Source organism: Watersipora subatra, chromosome 2, assembly GCF_963576615.1.
Source record: "Watersipora subatra chromosome 2, tzWatSuba1.1, whole genome shotgun sequence".
NCBI lineage: Eukaryota > Metazoa > Bryozoa > Gymnolaemata > Cheilostomatida > Watersiporidae > Watersipora > Watersipora subatra.
Window position 1 is genome coordinate 34311335 of NC_088709.1, and position 13908 is coordinate 34325242.

General features: G+C 36.2%; 1 protein-coding gene across 1 annotated transcript in view; it reads left to right on the plus strand.

Annotated features, from left to right (window-relative positions):
• Window positions 1-13908, plus strand: part of LOC137386860 (pre-mRNA-splicing factor SLU7-like) — a 71456-nt gene that overhangs the window by 5362 nt on the left and 52186 nt on the right. Inside the window, exon 6 of the mRNA XM_068073038.1 lies at window positions 9999-10099. Within this exon, the coding sequence (XP_067929139.1) occupies window positions 9999-10099 (101 nt within the window). The remainder of the gene's footprint in view (window positions 1-9998; window positions 10100-13908) is intronic.

Below are 13908 nucleotides of genomic sequence, written 5' to 3' on the forward strand. Positions count from 1 at the left end.
TCGAGCGAGAAAGCAGGTTGTTTTAAGTAAGTGTGTAAATAGTCTTTGTGGGGCTATGGTCTGTAGTGTGATACAGTCTAACTGACTTTTACTATTTCTCTTATCAGTTCAAAAAACCGTGTGCAAAGAGGACCAATCAAATTGTTGATGATGTATTTCAGAAATATCCACAGTTGCATTAAACAGCTTGTTTTAAATTTTATTTTGGCAAACAGCAGATCATAAATCTAGTACCTTCATAACAATCGTCCATCTTACAACCAACATGACTATAACAACTGCGTGTAATACTTATTAAATCGTCCATCTTACAACCAACATGACTATAACAACTGCGTGTAATACTTATAAAATCGTCCATCTTACAACCAACATGACTATAACAACTGCGTGTAATACTTATAAAATCGTCCATCTTACAACCAACATGACTATAACAACTGCGTGTAATACTTATAAAATCGTCCATCTTACAACCAACATGACTATAACAACTGCGTGCAATACTTATAAAACACAAACATGTAGGTTGAGGGTGTTGAGTGGAAGCTAGGGTCAACATGCAAAGTAATACTAACACCAAACTTTTTAAATGTGATAAGTAAGATGTATAAAAAATACAAGGTACTACAACTCCGAGTAACGACAGCCTTTAAAACTGCTTTAAACATCTGGCAGTTGCGAGCGGAACTTTATGACATCCCATACATGCGATAAATTGGCTAAGGCGATTAAACCGCCCCTCCCCATCTCTCACCCAGTATCTCCCTGTGCTAGTCATATGCTTTTTAGGATCATAGTTTTGCGTAGTCTTCATTTTCAAGTTCAATACTTTTATCTCACCTTAAATTGTCGAAAAGAAGAAAAAGTATTACTCCTCACGAGTCAATAAATATATAATATAGATAAACATATAATAAAAGGTGAAATAATCAAAAGTAAAAGTTCTGTACATACGGTAGTTTACTATTATTTCTGTACATATGGTATGGTAGTTCACTTTTATTACATAATGAACAGTACATGATGAACAGTACATGACGATCAGTACAAGACGATCAGTACATGATGAACAGTACATTAAGCTAGGGTCAACATGCAAATTAATACTAACACCAAACTTTTTAAATGTGCTAAGTAATATGTATAAAAAAACAAGGTACTACAACTCCGAGTAACGACAGCCTTTAAAACTGCTTTAAACATCTGGCAGTTGCGAGCGGAACTTTATGACATCCCATACATGTGATAAATTGGCTAAGGCGATTAAACCGCCCTCCCCATGTCTCACCCAGTATCTCCCTGTGCTAGTCATATGCTTTTTAGGATCATAGTTTTGCGTAGTCTTCATTTTCAAGTTCAATACTTTTATCTCACCTTAAATTGTCGAAAAGAAGAAAAAGTATTACTCCTCACGAGTCAATAAATATATAATATAGATAAACATATAATAAAAGGTGAAATAATCAAAAGTAAAAGTTCTGTACGTACGGTAGTTTACTATTATTTCTGTACATATGGTATGGTAGTTCACTTTTATTACATAATGAACAGTACATGATGAACAGTACATGACAATCAGTACAAGACGATCAGTACATGATGAACAGTACACGATGAACAGTACATGACGAACAGTACACGACGAACAGTACATGACAAATAGTACATGATGAACAGTACATGTCGATCAATACATGATGAACAGTACATGACGAACGGTACACGACGAACAGTACATGACAAATAGTACATAATGATAATACAAATATTATTGATACTTGCAGCCAGGATTTTATGTTCTAAAATTTACATGTCCGAAAGACCATAAATGAATACATGTAAAACGTTTATACTTGTCAGACCTGTCTGTCAGTACTGGTATTTTAATAGTTGTCAGCTCTTTTGGGGGGGACAACAATTATTATAGCTTGCGGTGTTCTATATATGTAAAACACCCAAATTTGGCACATGTTTTGTCACGCTGTGAATTTATGACCTAAGATATGATGCATTATTGATGACCAGCCACTTGCCAACTCTAGATGCTATATTAATTTATATCTGACCAAAGGGATTGCATGAACATATCCTACTGATACCCTTACTCGTGGTGTTGCCATAGATCACATGACTGTTGACTTATTTAATGAACTGCTGTTCATGAACTAGTCACCAAGTTTGCTCTATCTTCATTCTGTCTAGTGTGGACAATGTATATTCCTAGATGGTATGTTAGAAGGTGCACCAGCCTGGTCAGTGCTGAATATTACACGTAAAGAAAAATGTACAGTGAAACCTCGGTTCTCGACCAATTCGGTTCTCGACCCAAAAAAATTGAGATTTGTTCGTCTCGGATGTCGAACATAACTTCGGTTCTCGATCAAACTCGAGCATGAGCATTAGAATTAAACATTCGGAACAGTTCCGGAAACAGCATGGAAACATTCGTTAACAAAGGGAGAAACAAGTTATGCTTCATAAATTCTTTACAAAAAGGGTGGAACCATCTGGAGCGACGTCCCTCTACCGAAGAGGTTTGCTAGAGAGACAACTCCTCTAGTCGAGTTACCCTAAATTGTTTTGGAGGAGGATTCTCCTTCAAATATGTGAAGTAAATGTGCTTTTGCTGTTTATATTTTATTTAGCACACGATTTTTGATGTAACTGATCTGTTGTATTTTTCGCTGTTTCGATATCAATTTCTGCAATTTTTAGTATTGTATCTTAATGTAGAATGTTTTCGATGTTTTAAGAGCAAAACATACAAAGTGTTTGATTTTTGTTTTGATCGTCATAGATAAAAAATATTTTATTAAAAATAAACACGATCTATATCTACCCGTTTTTATTTGTTGTAGCTTACATAGTATACAGTACAGTTTATGGTGTAAAATGTTAAAAAAATACTTTACCAAAGTTGTTATCTTGGATTGGAACGGATTAAAATTTACATATATTAATGCTAATGGGAAAACTTGTTTCGGATCTCGAACAACTCAGTTTTCGAACAACCTTCTGGAACGGATTATGTTCGAGAACCAAGGTTCCACTGTATCTGGGTAGCACTTGGGTGCTCAGCCGTCATTTCACAGGCAGCAGATTTGTTGAGCCATGAATATCACACTGCATAAGAGAAAAAAATTGTGTGCTCTTTCGCTGATTAAGTTATGAGGCAGTATTGAATTTTTTGACGGTAGTCGTGATTAAAAAATTGCAACAAAATGGATGCTATTTTGCTTTAATCGAAAACAAGCCATGGCGTAACAATCAGTAAATCCAATGTTTACGGCAAGATTGTTCCTTCTATCACTCGCTTAAAGGTTGAAAGTTTTTGACTCTGCAGGAATTTCCTACATGTCATTGGCCCGACCAGGAACAGGCTAGTTCACACTCTTCAAACATTCATTTTACAGCTATAACCAATTCTTATTCTCCACGCAACAAGCACTTCTTTACTCTTGTTGGTCAGTTTGGCAGGCTTCACTTGATTATATCTTATCATTGTAGATTCTGAAGAGCTGCTTTTGTATTTTATCCAATTATTTTACAATAAAAATGGTGGTAATTTGATTGTGATTGAATGCAAACTTGGCATAAACTAGTGACTTGGTGGTGAGTTGATTGTCATCTGTGCGCTGGTATTTCTCACTAGGTGCTGCGCTGTCTAGAGTGTGGTGTTGATGAAGCTCAGGAGAGCCATAAATGTTGCGCAAGAGGTCATTGTCTTTGTTCATTCTGCTTTTAATAGTGCAGTTATTCTCCAGATAGTGATGATAGCGAGTTGGGGCCATATCTGTGGGTCTCAAGGAGACATTCACTATGTTTCCATGATGCGCAGTGCTTTGGAGTTGCGCTATCTCCGAATCATGGAAACGGCGTCTTCGCACTGAAATCACTGCGCACTGATCAGTGCGAAGCCAGTGCAAATTCGCAGCAAGGAAACAGCGACTGCGCAGTGGCTGCGCATAGCTCTCATGCCGTGGAGACGGATTCTTCGAGGGCCATAAACTAGTACAAAGGTCGTCATGCTAATCTTTTTTTACTATTCTTTCGATCTTCTTTCACCTAAATTTAATTATAGTCTGCATTCACGAGGATGATGAGGTGATTACTTTCCTGGACTTTGTTATCGATGCCAACACTTCGAAAAATAGGTGGCAAGTCCTAAATTAACGTTTAAATAATATATTACTTGAAAATACTTATTAAAAATATATTACTATGTAAAAAGTGTGTTAAGGTTTGTAAAACCTTGTGAATGTATATTGTAAATAAAAGTATAATGACGACAGAATCATAAAAAGACCGTTTATGACGTTCGGTATCCGTGATCGATTCTATTTCTCCATCAGGCGATTCGATTTATACAATTTCTCTTCTCTGGCTAATTTGCGGTATTTGCTAAAAACCACTGCGCAGCATGGAAACGTACAATCCCCTCGACTGCGGAGGGGGGCTGCTTCGCAGTACTGCGCACCATGGAAACATTGTGTTTGTGAAATGCAGTTCAAGGATAAGTGAAAGAGGAAAGCTCTAATTAAAGTTTAAAGCTGGTCAGGGACGTTTATTCACCATATGTCATTAGACTAAGCAGCTAGACATCACGCTGTCAATTGCATTGATGAAATTCCCTGGGCAGCTATTTGGTGGATAACCCACCAAATAGCTGCCCAGCTATTTGGTGGATAACCCACCAAATAGCTGTCTGCATTTACTGTGGGTGCCCACTGTTGGTGTCCACTGTGGGTGAAACTATGAAACTGAATTTTTCGTTATCAGAATATTGATGAAAATTGAGTTGTTTTCACTACTTACAAATATACATATTGCTTTTAAGAGCACAGTCTCTGAAAGTCGCATGAATGTCAAATAGTGGTTTTGACAAATTATAAAATATAAATTTCCAAGTTTTTTCAATCGACTTTATGTGGCGAAACATCTAACTTATGCATTTGCTATATTAATAATCTCTTGGAGCTTATTTGAGCGGAAAAACTTCAATTTTCACTTTTGTTTGACAGGCTTTCAATGCGAACAAACCTGTTTCCTTATTGTGTGACTGTTTCTATTCAAAGAAATCAAATCATTTCTTTTCAAATAGCTGTGTTCTATCAAACAGAGGATATATAAATAGCACAAACACCTCCAAGATTGTTATTGCGTTTGGTAATGATTGGTGAGTCTATTAAGCTTGTATGCTGCCTGTTGGTCATGGTCAATAGTTGTTGATCATTGCTTGTATGCTGCCTGTTGGCCAGGGTCAATAGTTGTTGATCATTGCTTGTCGAATCGCTGCTAGTTTTAAAGTTTGAACTTTTTAAAAATCTCAATTTACCTAAACCTGAATAAACTGGAAAGCAACCGCTACGTGTTTGTCTTTACTTGGCTAGACGGTCTGGTTATTTCTGTCACTGTCACCAAAGTTAATGTCCATTTCATTTGTCCTTCGCCCAGTCGGTGACAGAAGGTTCCAGCTGATGCCAATCACAAAAGTGATATTTATTAAGTCTCATATATGCACGCCTCCCTCTGACGTAGTCTTTTTCCTTCCCTTGGCACTAGCTTTAAATAAACCTCTCACAATGTTGTCTCTCCTCACAGAATGGAGCGAATCTTGCTGTTTTTGTAAGCCTATTGTGAACTTGGTATTGGTCAAATTTGTGTATATACTTTTTTTTCTAAAAAAAACTGTGCAGGTGTCAGTCTTAGATATTTACGCAATAAAAATATTTCTGGGCTTTTAGTAAGAATTTTATTAATTCTGGGTTAAAAGCCAGTTTAATTAACCCGCGAAGAAAGAGTATCTTGTCACATTGTCAGAACCGATGTCCTATCTTTCTGCACTCATTCATCAACAAACATCTTCTATCGGCTGATACTGGTGCCAGTTACTATTTTACGTCATTTGTTATGAATGTTGGTGACAGCAGATGGAGGCTGCCAAAGTAAATGCTGTCGTTTATTATCTTGTCATTAAGATAGTTGAGGACAGGTGCTCAGCTTCCCGAGAGCTTCAAGTGGTCCAACAGACATTCTTTTTTGTGGAGAATTTGAGGTGAAACGGTCGAGGTAACTACGCAGCAACGGGCTTGCTGGGGAGCTGGCAAGAGGCTCAGTATGTAACCTGTACACCGCAAGAGCTGGTTATCCCTTGCTTTTTCTTACTGGGCCAGGAGACACTGAGCACTTTATAATTGTTTGTTATTCAATAACTAGTTGAGGCCTTCTTCCACTAGAAATGAAAAACTATATTTGTCCTCGAATCTGTTTGTGGGAGTTTTGCGGGAAATGTCAAAAATGGTTTTGTGGAGCAACCACTTTGGTGAACATGTGGAATTTTTTTGGTTTTGGTTATGAGGATGGGAATGAATGAAAAGTCTCTGGATGTTTTTGCCTCGCTTTCAGACTTCTCAGTCTAGAGTCCTCGATCTGTGCATAAAGCAAGGCTTTTTTGTTCTTTCTGGTCTATCTGATGAAAACTCCTTTAGGAACTCTCAGTTTCACTTCCCAGTCGGCTGATACTGTTTGGTGTATAATAGATATAATTACTTGTGTCAAGTTATAAAAGCTCTGAATCAGTTATGGTATCAATAGCCAGTGTGTCATCAGTCTTCAGGCACTGTTAGCATTATTTTATATACTGTTACGACATGAACAAATTAAATTTGTGTTGAATCTTTTTTTTTGAAGTCTGACCAACATTACGCTATATTTGATACTGCTGTTTTTTATTCTATTTTAATTTATTTTATGTTAACTGTTAGTGTTAACTGTTAGTGTTAACTGTTAGTGTTAACTGTTAGTGTTAACTGTTAGTGTCAAATGTTAGTGTTAACTGTTAGTGTTAACTGTTAGTGTTAACTGTTAGTGTTAACTGTTAGAGTTAACTGTTAGTGTTAACTGTTAGTGTTAACTGTTAGTGTTAACTGTTAGTGTTAACTGTTAATGTTAACTGTTAATGTTAACTGTTAGTGTTAACTGTTAGTGGTCAACTATAAATTCTTGTTTTAAGTACATGTACATATTGCTGTTGTAAGCATTTCATTAAAAAGGTTTTTTATGATGCAAAATGCTGTCATACCGTTTTTCCCAATAACAAAGGAACTTGAAGCTACGCTAGGTCGGGGGAGCTTTCACGTTTCCAATCTTAGTGGACCATTTCCTCTTTGTTGTTTAGAATGACTGCCTGGAATTCATAAGGATTATATAGTTAAAGTAGTCATGTGAAGGAGAAGTGTATAAATGTCACCCAACAGCAATGATTTCCTATCTTAATGAGAGTCATGCCATTTTAGATTTGCATCCCTTGGTCGTTTCTCTGTGCGATGGTTCGCTCAGATGCCGATATATACCGTAAAACCTCTAAGTGAATGCCATGGTGCTCTATTTTTCAACCCTTCCTCTATAATGGCAGTCAAATAGAGGCGGCGTTCAAATACAGGCTGTCGTTGTATTTTTCGAATGGCTTGTTAGAATTTTGGGAAATTAAATTTAGCCTGTTTACGGGCGAAGCGAATGTCACCTATATTTGGCCCTCTTTTTCAATGGAACGATATTAAACTTTTTGGATGCAATAAATCTACTAACTTACCAAAGATCTCTTAATAAATATGCAATGAGAAACCAAGAAATAGTTCTACCAGTTGATATCTATCGCTTGCAATTAACCTGCGATGGTATTATAGCCTGTGTCCTGCTTTGCAATTTTGTTGGAACTTTCAACTTTTTATTTCATTCTAAATTTGAAGACATATTTTTATTTTATATTTATATTTACCAATGTTGAATAAAAGCTCATTGCACTCATTAATATGTTTGCAACAGTTTGCAGCCACAACTAGCTTTTTATGTGTAATAGAAGAGTGTAATTTCTACTTTTACAAGCGTCGATAAATTGTAAGTTCAGATTACTGCAATGATGCTATCATTTAATATGCTATAAATCTACAAATTTATAAGTTATATGCTGAAAATCTACCAAATGCTACAAATATATATATTCATGAACAAGTGAAATATGTACATTGTATATGAATGAACCATACTTATAGTACATTCAGAAACAAAAATTGACGTTTTTAAAACAAAAATGTTTCCATCGTTTGCTCTGATAGCTGCATTCTGATTGTTGCTATTGATAGAACAAACATCTTCTGGTTGTCCAATAGGCCTACCTTCTGCAATGTTGTCCAACCTCAACTCTTCCTCTGCACTGCTGAGCTAGTCGATATTAGGCTATTAGCATCCAAACAATTTTTGGCAGAGCAAAACTTTTATGTGTTGCATTTAGCACAAATGCAACACGTAAATGTTTTGCTCGCTAAGCGTAACCTTTGGCCCAAAACTAGTCATTTATCTACCATTTGAAATGTAAAACGGTTTTCACATACGTCGAAGTATCAAGACCGCGTGAAACAAGGAACTACTATTAGCCTGAGACAGTTATTAATTATTTCTACTGTGATGCTTTCAAAGTTTCTATGAAAAATAACGAAAAGCTTTGGAGCTGGACAACGAAAAAATTGATTGTTATTGATGTAAACAATTCATTATTAATACAATTTTTTGGACACATTTCTACTGATCACTTGATATTATGGGTTCATAAAGATCAAAGATTGTCAAAATTCCAGTCGAATGGAGGTGACGTCCAAATTAAAGGTGGCGGTCTACCTGTCAACCCTCCTTTCATAGTGGCGTTCAATTAGAGGTGGTGTTCAAATAGAGGTGGAGTTCAATTAGAGGTACTATACTAGCATATGTGATACCGGGTAGAGATACCTTTATACGTTGTTTTTTTTTCCAAGTGCCGCAAGGGAGAAAACGCTATTTTCAAGGCTAATTGTGAGATTCTCGTTATTCAAATTTGAGAATATGCACCGATTTGCTGTTTTTTACATAAAAACTTTTACGTAATATTGAGCAAAAATTTTGCATAACTCGTTTATGTTAACTTTAAACTTAACTTTGTTAACTTAACTGTTAACTTTAAATTTATGTAAAAGGAGGCTTATTAGATTATTATTAAATAGGAGTGTCTGCTGTACTTAAAAAAATTGATATCAACAAAACAAAATTCTACATATGTGTAGTATTAACTTCTTTGATTTATGAGCTATTAATGATAATATTTAATTAATTAATAATATTTTGTGCTAATAACCATGTATCCTATTGATATTCCTTATTGATATATCATATTGTATTATAACCATTGCTCATATTGATAGTCAGCGGCACACTATAGAGTTAAAGTCTTTAGCAAGATCTTTCCTATAAACTAGGTATAATAATACATTCATAACTGTTTCATAGAATAGGTTATTTTCATGATAAATGTAATAATAGGCTATAAATAGGCTATTTGAAACTATGTTCTATAAAATCTTTTGGTAAAAGATAACAACATGGTGATGATGTGTCACCCAGAACCTTAAATTCATAATTTAGTAAGCCAAGTAGATAGTCAGCAACAGTGACAATAGTTTGTGTTTATCATTGACTTGCGCCGGGTGATTGATCGACAGTAGTATTGCTTGACTGGTTGACTGTTTTATGAAAAGTTACTCATGGTTAAAAATTAAAAAGAAATTCAGTAGATTATATCAGGAAGTATCGGTATTTTCTATCATTTACGGTAGTTTTTGAAGTGCGGGGTGATCTGACTGCCAGGATGTTTTGAGATTAAAGTCGACAATACTTGATCGCGATTAAAACACTCAGATGAAACACGCTGTTGCACTTCCTTCAAGCATTTACATTATAAAAATAAACCATAATTCTAGGAAATTCTGAAAATATATCTGCAGTCTGTCATAAACTTCAATTTGACCAATTCATGCTGTTTTGCATAACCTGATATACTGCTCTATGTGAACTATTCTCGCTGTTCGTAGATGAAAAGATGAAAGCAATGATAATGACAATCAAAAAGTTACATAATTACATGTTCATCAGTCGTTTTATGAGCTTTAGATTAGATTGATGCTTTTTAGTACCTCCTCAACCTCGACGTCAACTCGGCCCATTACGATGCGAAGACGAGAGCTATGAGAGGCAACCCTCTGGAAGGCACATCAAAAGATCCAAGCACGTCGTAAGTAATTAGGCTTACCGAGGATAGACATGCAGACTTCTGGCCTTCACAAGAGTTTTGGGTTGAAGTGACTTGACAAAATGTTTTGTGAATATTGGTAAGTCGGTGAAACATGAACTTACTGTAGTTATAAAGAAGAAAAATAAACTGGAAAGCCTGTACACGCGCCTACATACATGTGTGTACACGTGCCTACATACATGTGTGTACATAGCCCTACATACATGTGTGTACACATGCCCTACATACATGTGTGTACATAGCCCTACATACATGTGTGTACACGTGCCCTACATACATGTGTGTACATAGCCCTCTACATTTAAACCATAACTGTCACGTACAACTTTTATTGTATTTATTAGGTAAATCAGACACGCTGATTCTGATTTTGTAATCAAATTAAAGATTAGTCCACTAACTTTCAGAGTAATGAAGGCTTTTTTACAGCGTTTTAATATCGGTCTCGAAAACAACACTATCGGCACAACAAGCTCTGCCCATAAATACGTGACGTAACCTAGCTTTTTAGGAACAGAAGTTACGTAGGGATGTTTAGACCAATTTAGAATAATAGAGATGGGTGTTTTAAAATCCATTAATATCTAAATTCAGCCTTAAAAATAATATCAGTCTTTTCTGAAAGGTAGATAAGCTATTTAGCATTGCATATTTAAAAAAGCGCGATAACGACGCTAGCTTGTGATAAAACCGCGCTTTTTGAGCTCACTTTTCTCGGTGTTCAGCCCATTTAAACATCATGTAACAAGATACAAGCAATTTTAAATAGTTTATATACCTTTCATAAAAGACTGAGATTATTTTACAGGCTGCATTTAGATAATAATGAGTTTTAAAGCACCCATCTCTATTATTCTAAATCGGACTAAACATTCCCAACTTCCGTTCCTGAAAAAGCTAGGTTTCATCACATATTTATGGGCGGAGCTTGTAATGCCGATTGTGTTGTTTTCGAAACGGATAGTGAAACGCTTTAAAAAAGCCTAAATGACTTTGAAGGTTAGTGGACCATTCTTTATTTTGAGTACAAAATCAGAATCAGCGTGGCTGATTTACCTAGAACATACGATAAAAGTTGTTCGTGATAGTTATGGTTTAAGCTTAGAGCCAATGAGCGGAGCTGCCAGGCAACTGCCAGACATTCACAATATTGATTCCTAAACATGTTTGACCACAGAGGATTAGGGAGCGGGTAATGTCCTCTTTAGGTTTTCCAATGATATGTCAGAGTCTGCATACTGCGCCGTGTAGGGATGGCTTGCTACCCACAATCCAGTTTTTAAAGGACTCCTGACTACTCCTGACTTTCAACTAGTCATCATACTTCGGAGTTTTTCAATTTTAATGTGAAAATGAAAAACTGCTGATTTCATTGCTCAAAACAAGCACTACACGAAGACTTACAAATTCGAGTTGATGTGATGATCTCTGCTGAAAAAGAATTACGTATTACGAAGATGATAGAATAATGATTAGCTTTTATTCTAAATCTTTCGTTTTTATGTTGTCCATTCCAACATATAACGTACACGGGTTAGTAAGTAATTTTCTGAAGGTAAATAAATATTAATCTGAAATTAAATAAAACTGAAGGTACGTACTTACATGTAGCAGGCGATTGTATCCTAATAGAGAGAAGCTCTGCTGGTCATACTTCATATCTCCTTCATAAACTTGGGTAAATTATAAGATAATAATTACGTCCAAAGATTAGGTTAAACACTGATTATTTTTGTGCAGTTTACATTATGTTAACGAACTTACTTCTGTATAAAAACCAAGTCACAGAGAGTCAAGTTGCAATGTTACACGCCGCTGTTGCCTTCAAAATTCAGTGTTACACGCCGCTATTGCCTTCAAGTTACAGTGTTACACGTCGCTATTGTCTTCAAGTTACAGTGTTACATGTCGCTATTGTCTTCAAGTTACAGTGTTACATGTCGCTATTGTCTTCAAGTTAGTGTTACACGTCGCTATTGTCTTCAAGTTACAGTGTTACACGTCACTATTGCTTTCAAGTTACAGTGTTACACGTCGCTATTGCATTCAAAATACCGTGTTACACGTCGCTATTGCCTTCAAGTTACAGTGTTACACGTCGCCATTGCCTTCAAGTTGCAGTGTTACACGTCGCCATTGCATTCAAGTTGCAGTGTTACACGTCGCTATTGCATTCAAAATACCGTGTTACACGTCGCTATTGCCTTCAAGTTACAGTGTTACACGTCGCTATTGTCTTCAAGTTAGTGTTACACGTCGCTATTGTCTTCAAGTTACAGTGTTACACGTCACTATTGCTTTCAAGTTACAGTGTTACACGTCGCTATTGCATTCAAAATACCGTGTTACACGTCGCTATTGCCTTCAAGTTGCAGTGTTACACGTCGCTATTGCCTTCAAGTTACAGTGTTACACGTCGCCATTGCCTTCAAGTTGCAGTGTTACACGTCGCCATTGCCTTCAAGTTACAGTGTTACACGTCGCCATTGCCTTCAAGTTGCAGTGTTACACGTCGCCATTGCCTTCAAGTTGCAGTGTTACACGTCGCCATTGCCTTCAAGTTGCAGTGTTACACGTCGCCATTGCCTTCAAGTTGCAGTGTTACACGTCGCCATTGCCTTCAAGTTGCAGTGTTACACGTAGCTATTGTCATGTATTTTATTTGGTCTTTGCTCAAGATTGTTAGAATGAAACTTCCAACATAACATCAGATACATTGTTATAGCTTTTTCACATCATTTAAAGATAGGTTGGCTAGAAATTGTCCCATCTTTTCCTTCTAATTTGTGTATAAACATATAACTACCCGATGCTGATGAGACTGTATATTTATCCTTTACAAGCAATATGCACGACTTATGACGTCATTTTGTAGATGTTATGGTATGCCTTTCTCTGGGTGTTTGTGCCATGATCAAGTTTCACGAATTTTAATCAATCTTGAAACATCTTAGCAGTCAGATCACCGCAACAAAAAATCTCAAATGATAGATGAACATCTAAACTTTCTGATAAATTATATTGAAATCTAAAGTCAGTGACTTTTTATTTGGGCCTCGGCAGCTTTAGCTGTGCTTATTATAACACTTTTAGTGAATCAGTTGATATTTAGCTGGAAGTGTCTCAATAAACTATTTGTAGATGGCGGAGTCATAAAGCTCGTAAGCATTCCATTCTCGCCCACTACATTTTTTAGGCTCTAAGGTCAGAGAGCAAAATTGCTGTTTTTTCTTTTCATTCATATCACACTCACCTTGGGCACATTTAAATTTGTCTTCCTGTTTTGTCTAGGATTATGTAAACACTGAAATTGGTGCAGCTAGCTTGTCAACCACATACTAGCTTGTCTGTTTTGCATCAATCACTTTCCTATTGGCAAGAGTCATTTGTTAGAAGGTTCTGGTGTCTAGTTTATCATCCTCAGTGTCACTTGTCTCTACAAAGTTAGCCTCATCAAGTCTCATGCAGTCCGCAATTTGAATATGTTCATATTTCTGAAGCCTTTCACTATATGGAGCTGTTTCAATTCATATTCACTCACTTTAGCGGGAGTCGAGGTTGCTCAGTTCTATTTGTTGAGCTGAAAAACAAATCTGTGGTTCACATAAGGGTTGTTTGCTGATAATACTCTTCCTACAACTATTACAGATTAGGGAATTAGTTTGCTGATAATACTCTTTCTACAACTATTACAGATTAGGGAATTAGTTTGCTGATAATACTCTTCCTACAACTATTACAGATTAGGGAATTAGTTTGCTGATAATACTCTTCCTACAACTATTACA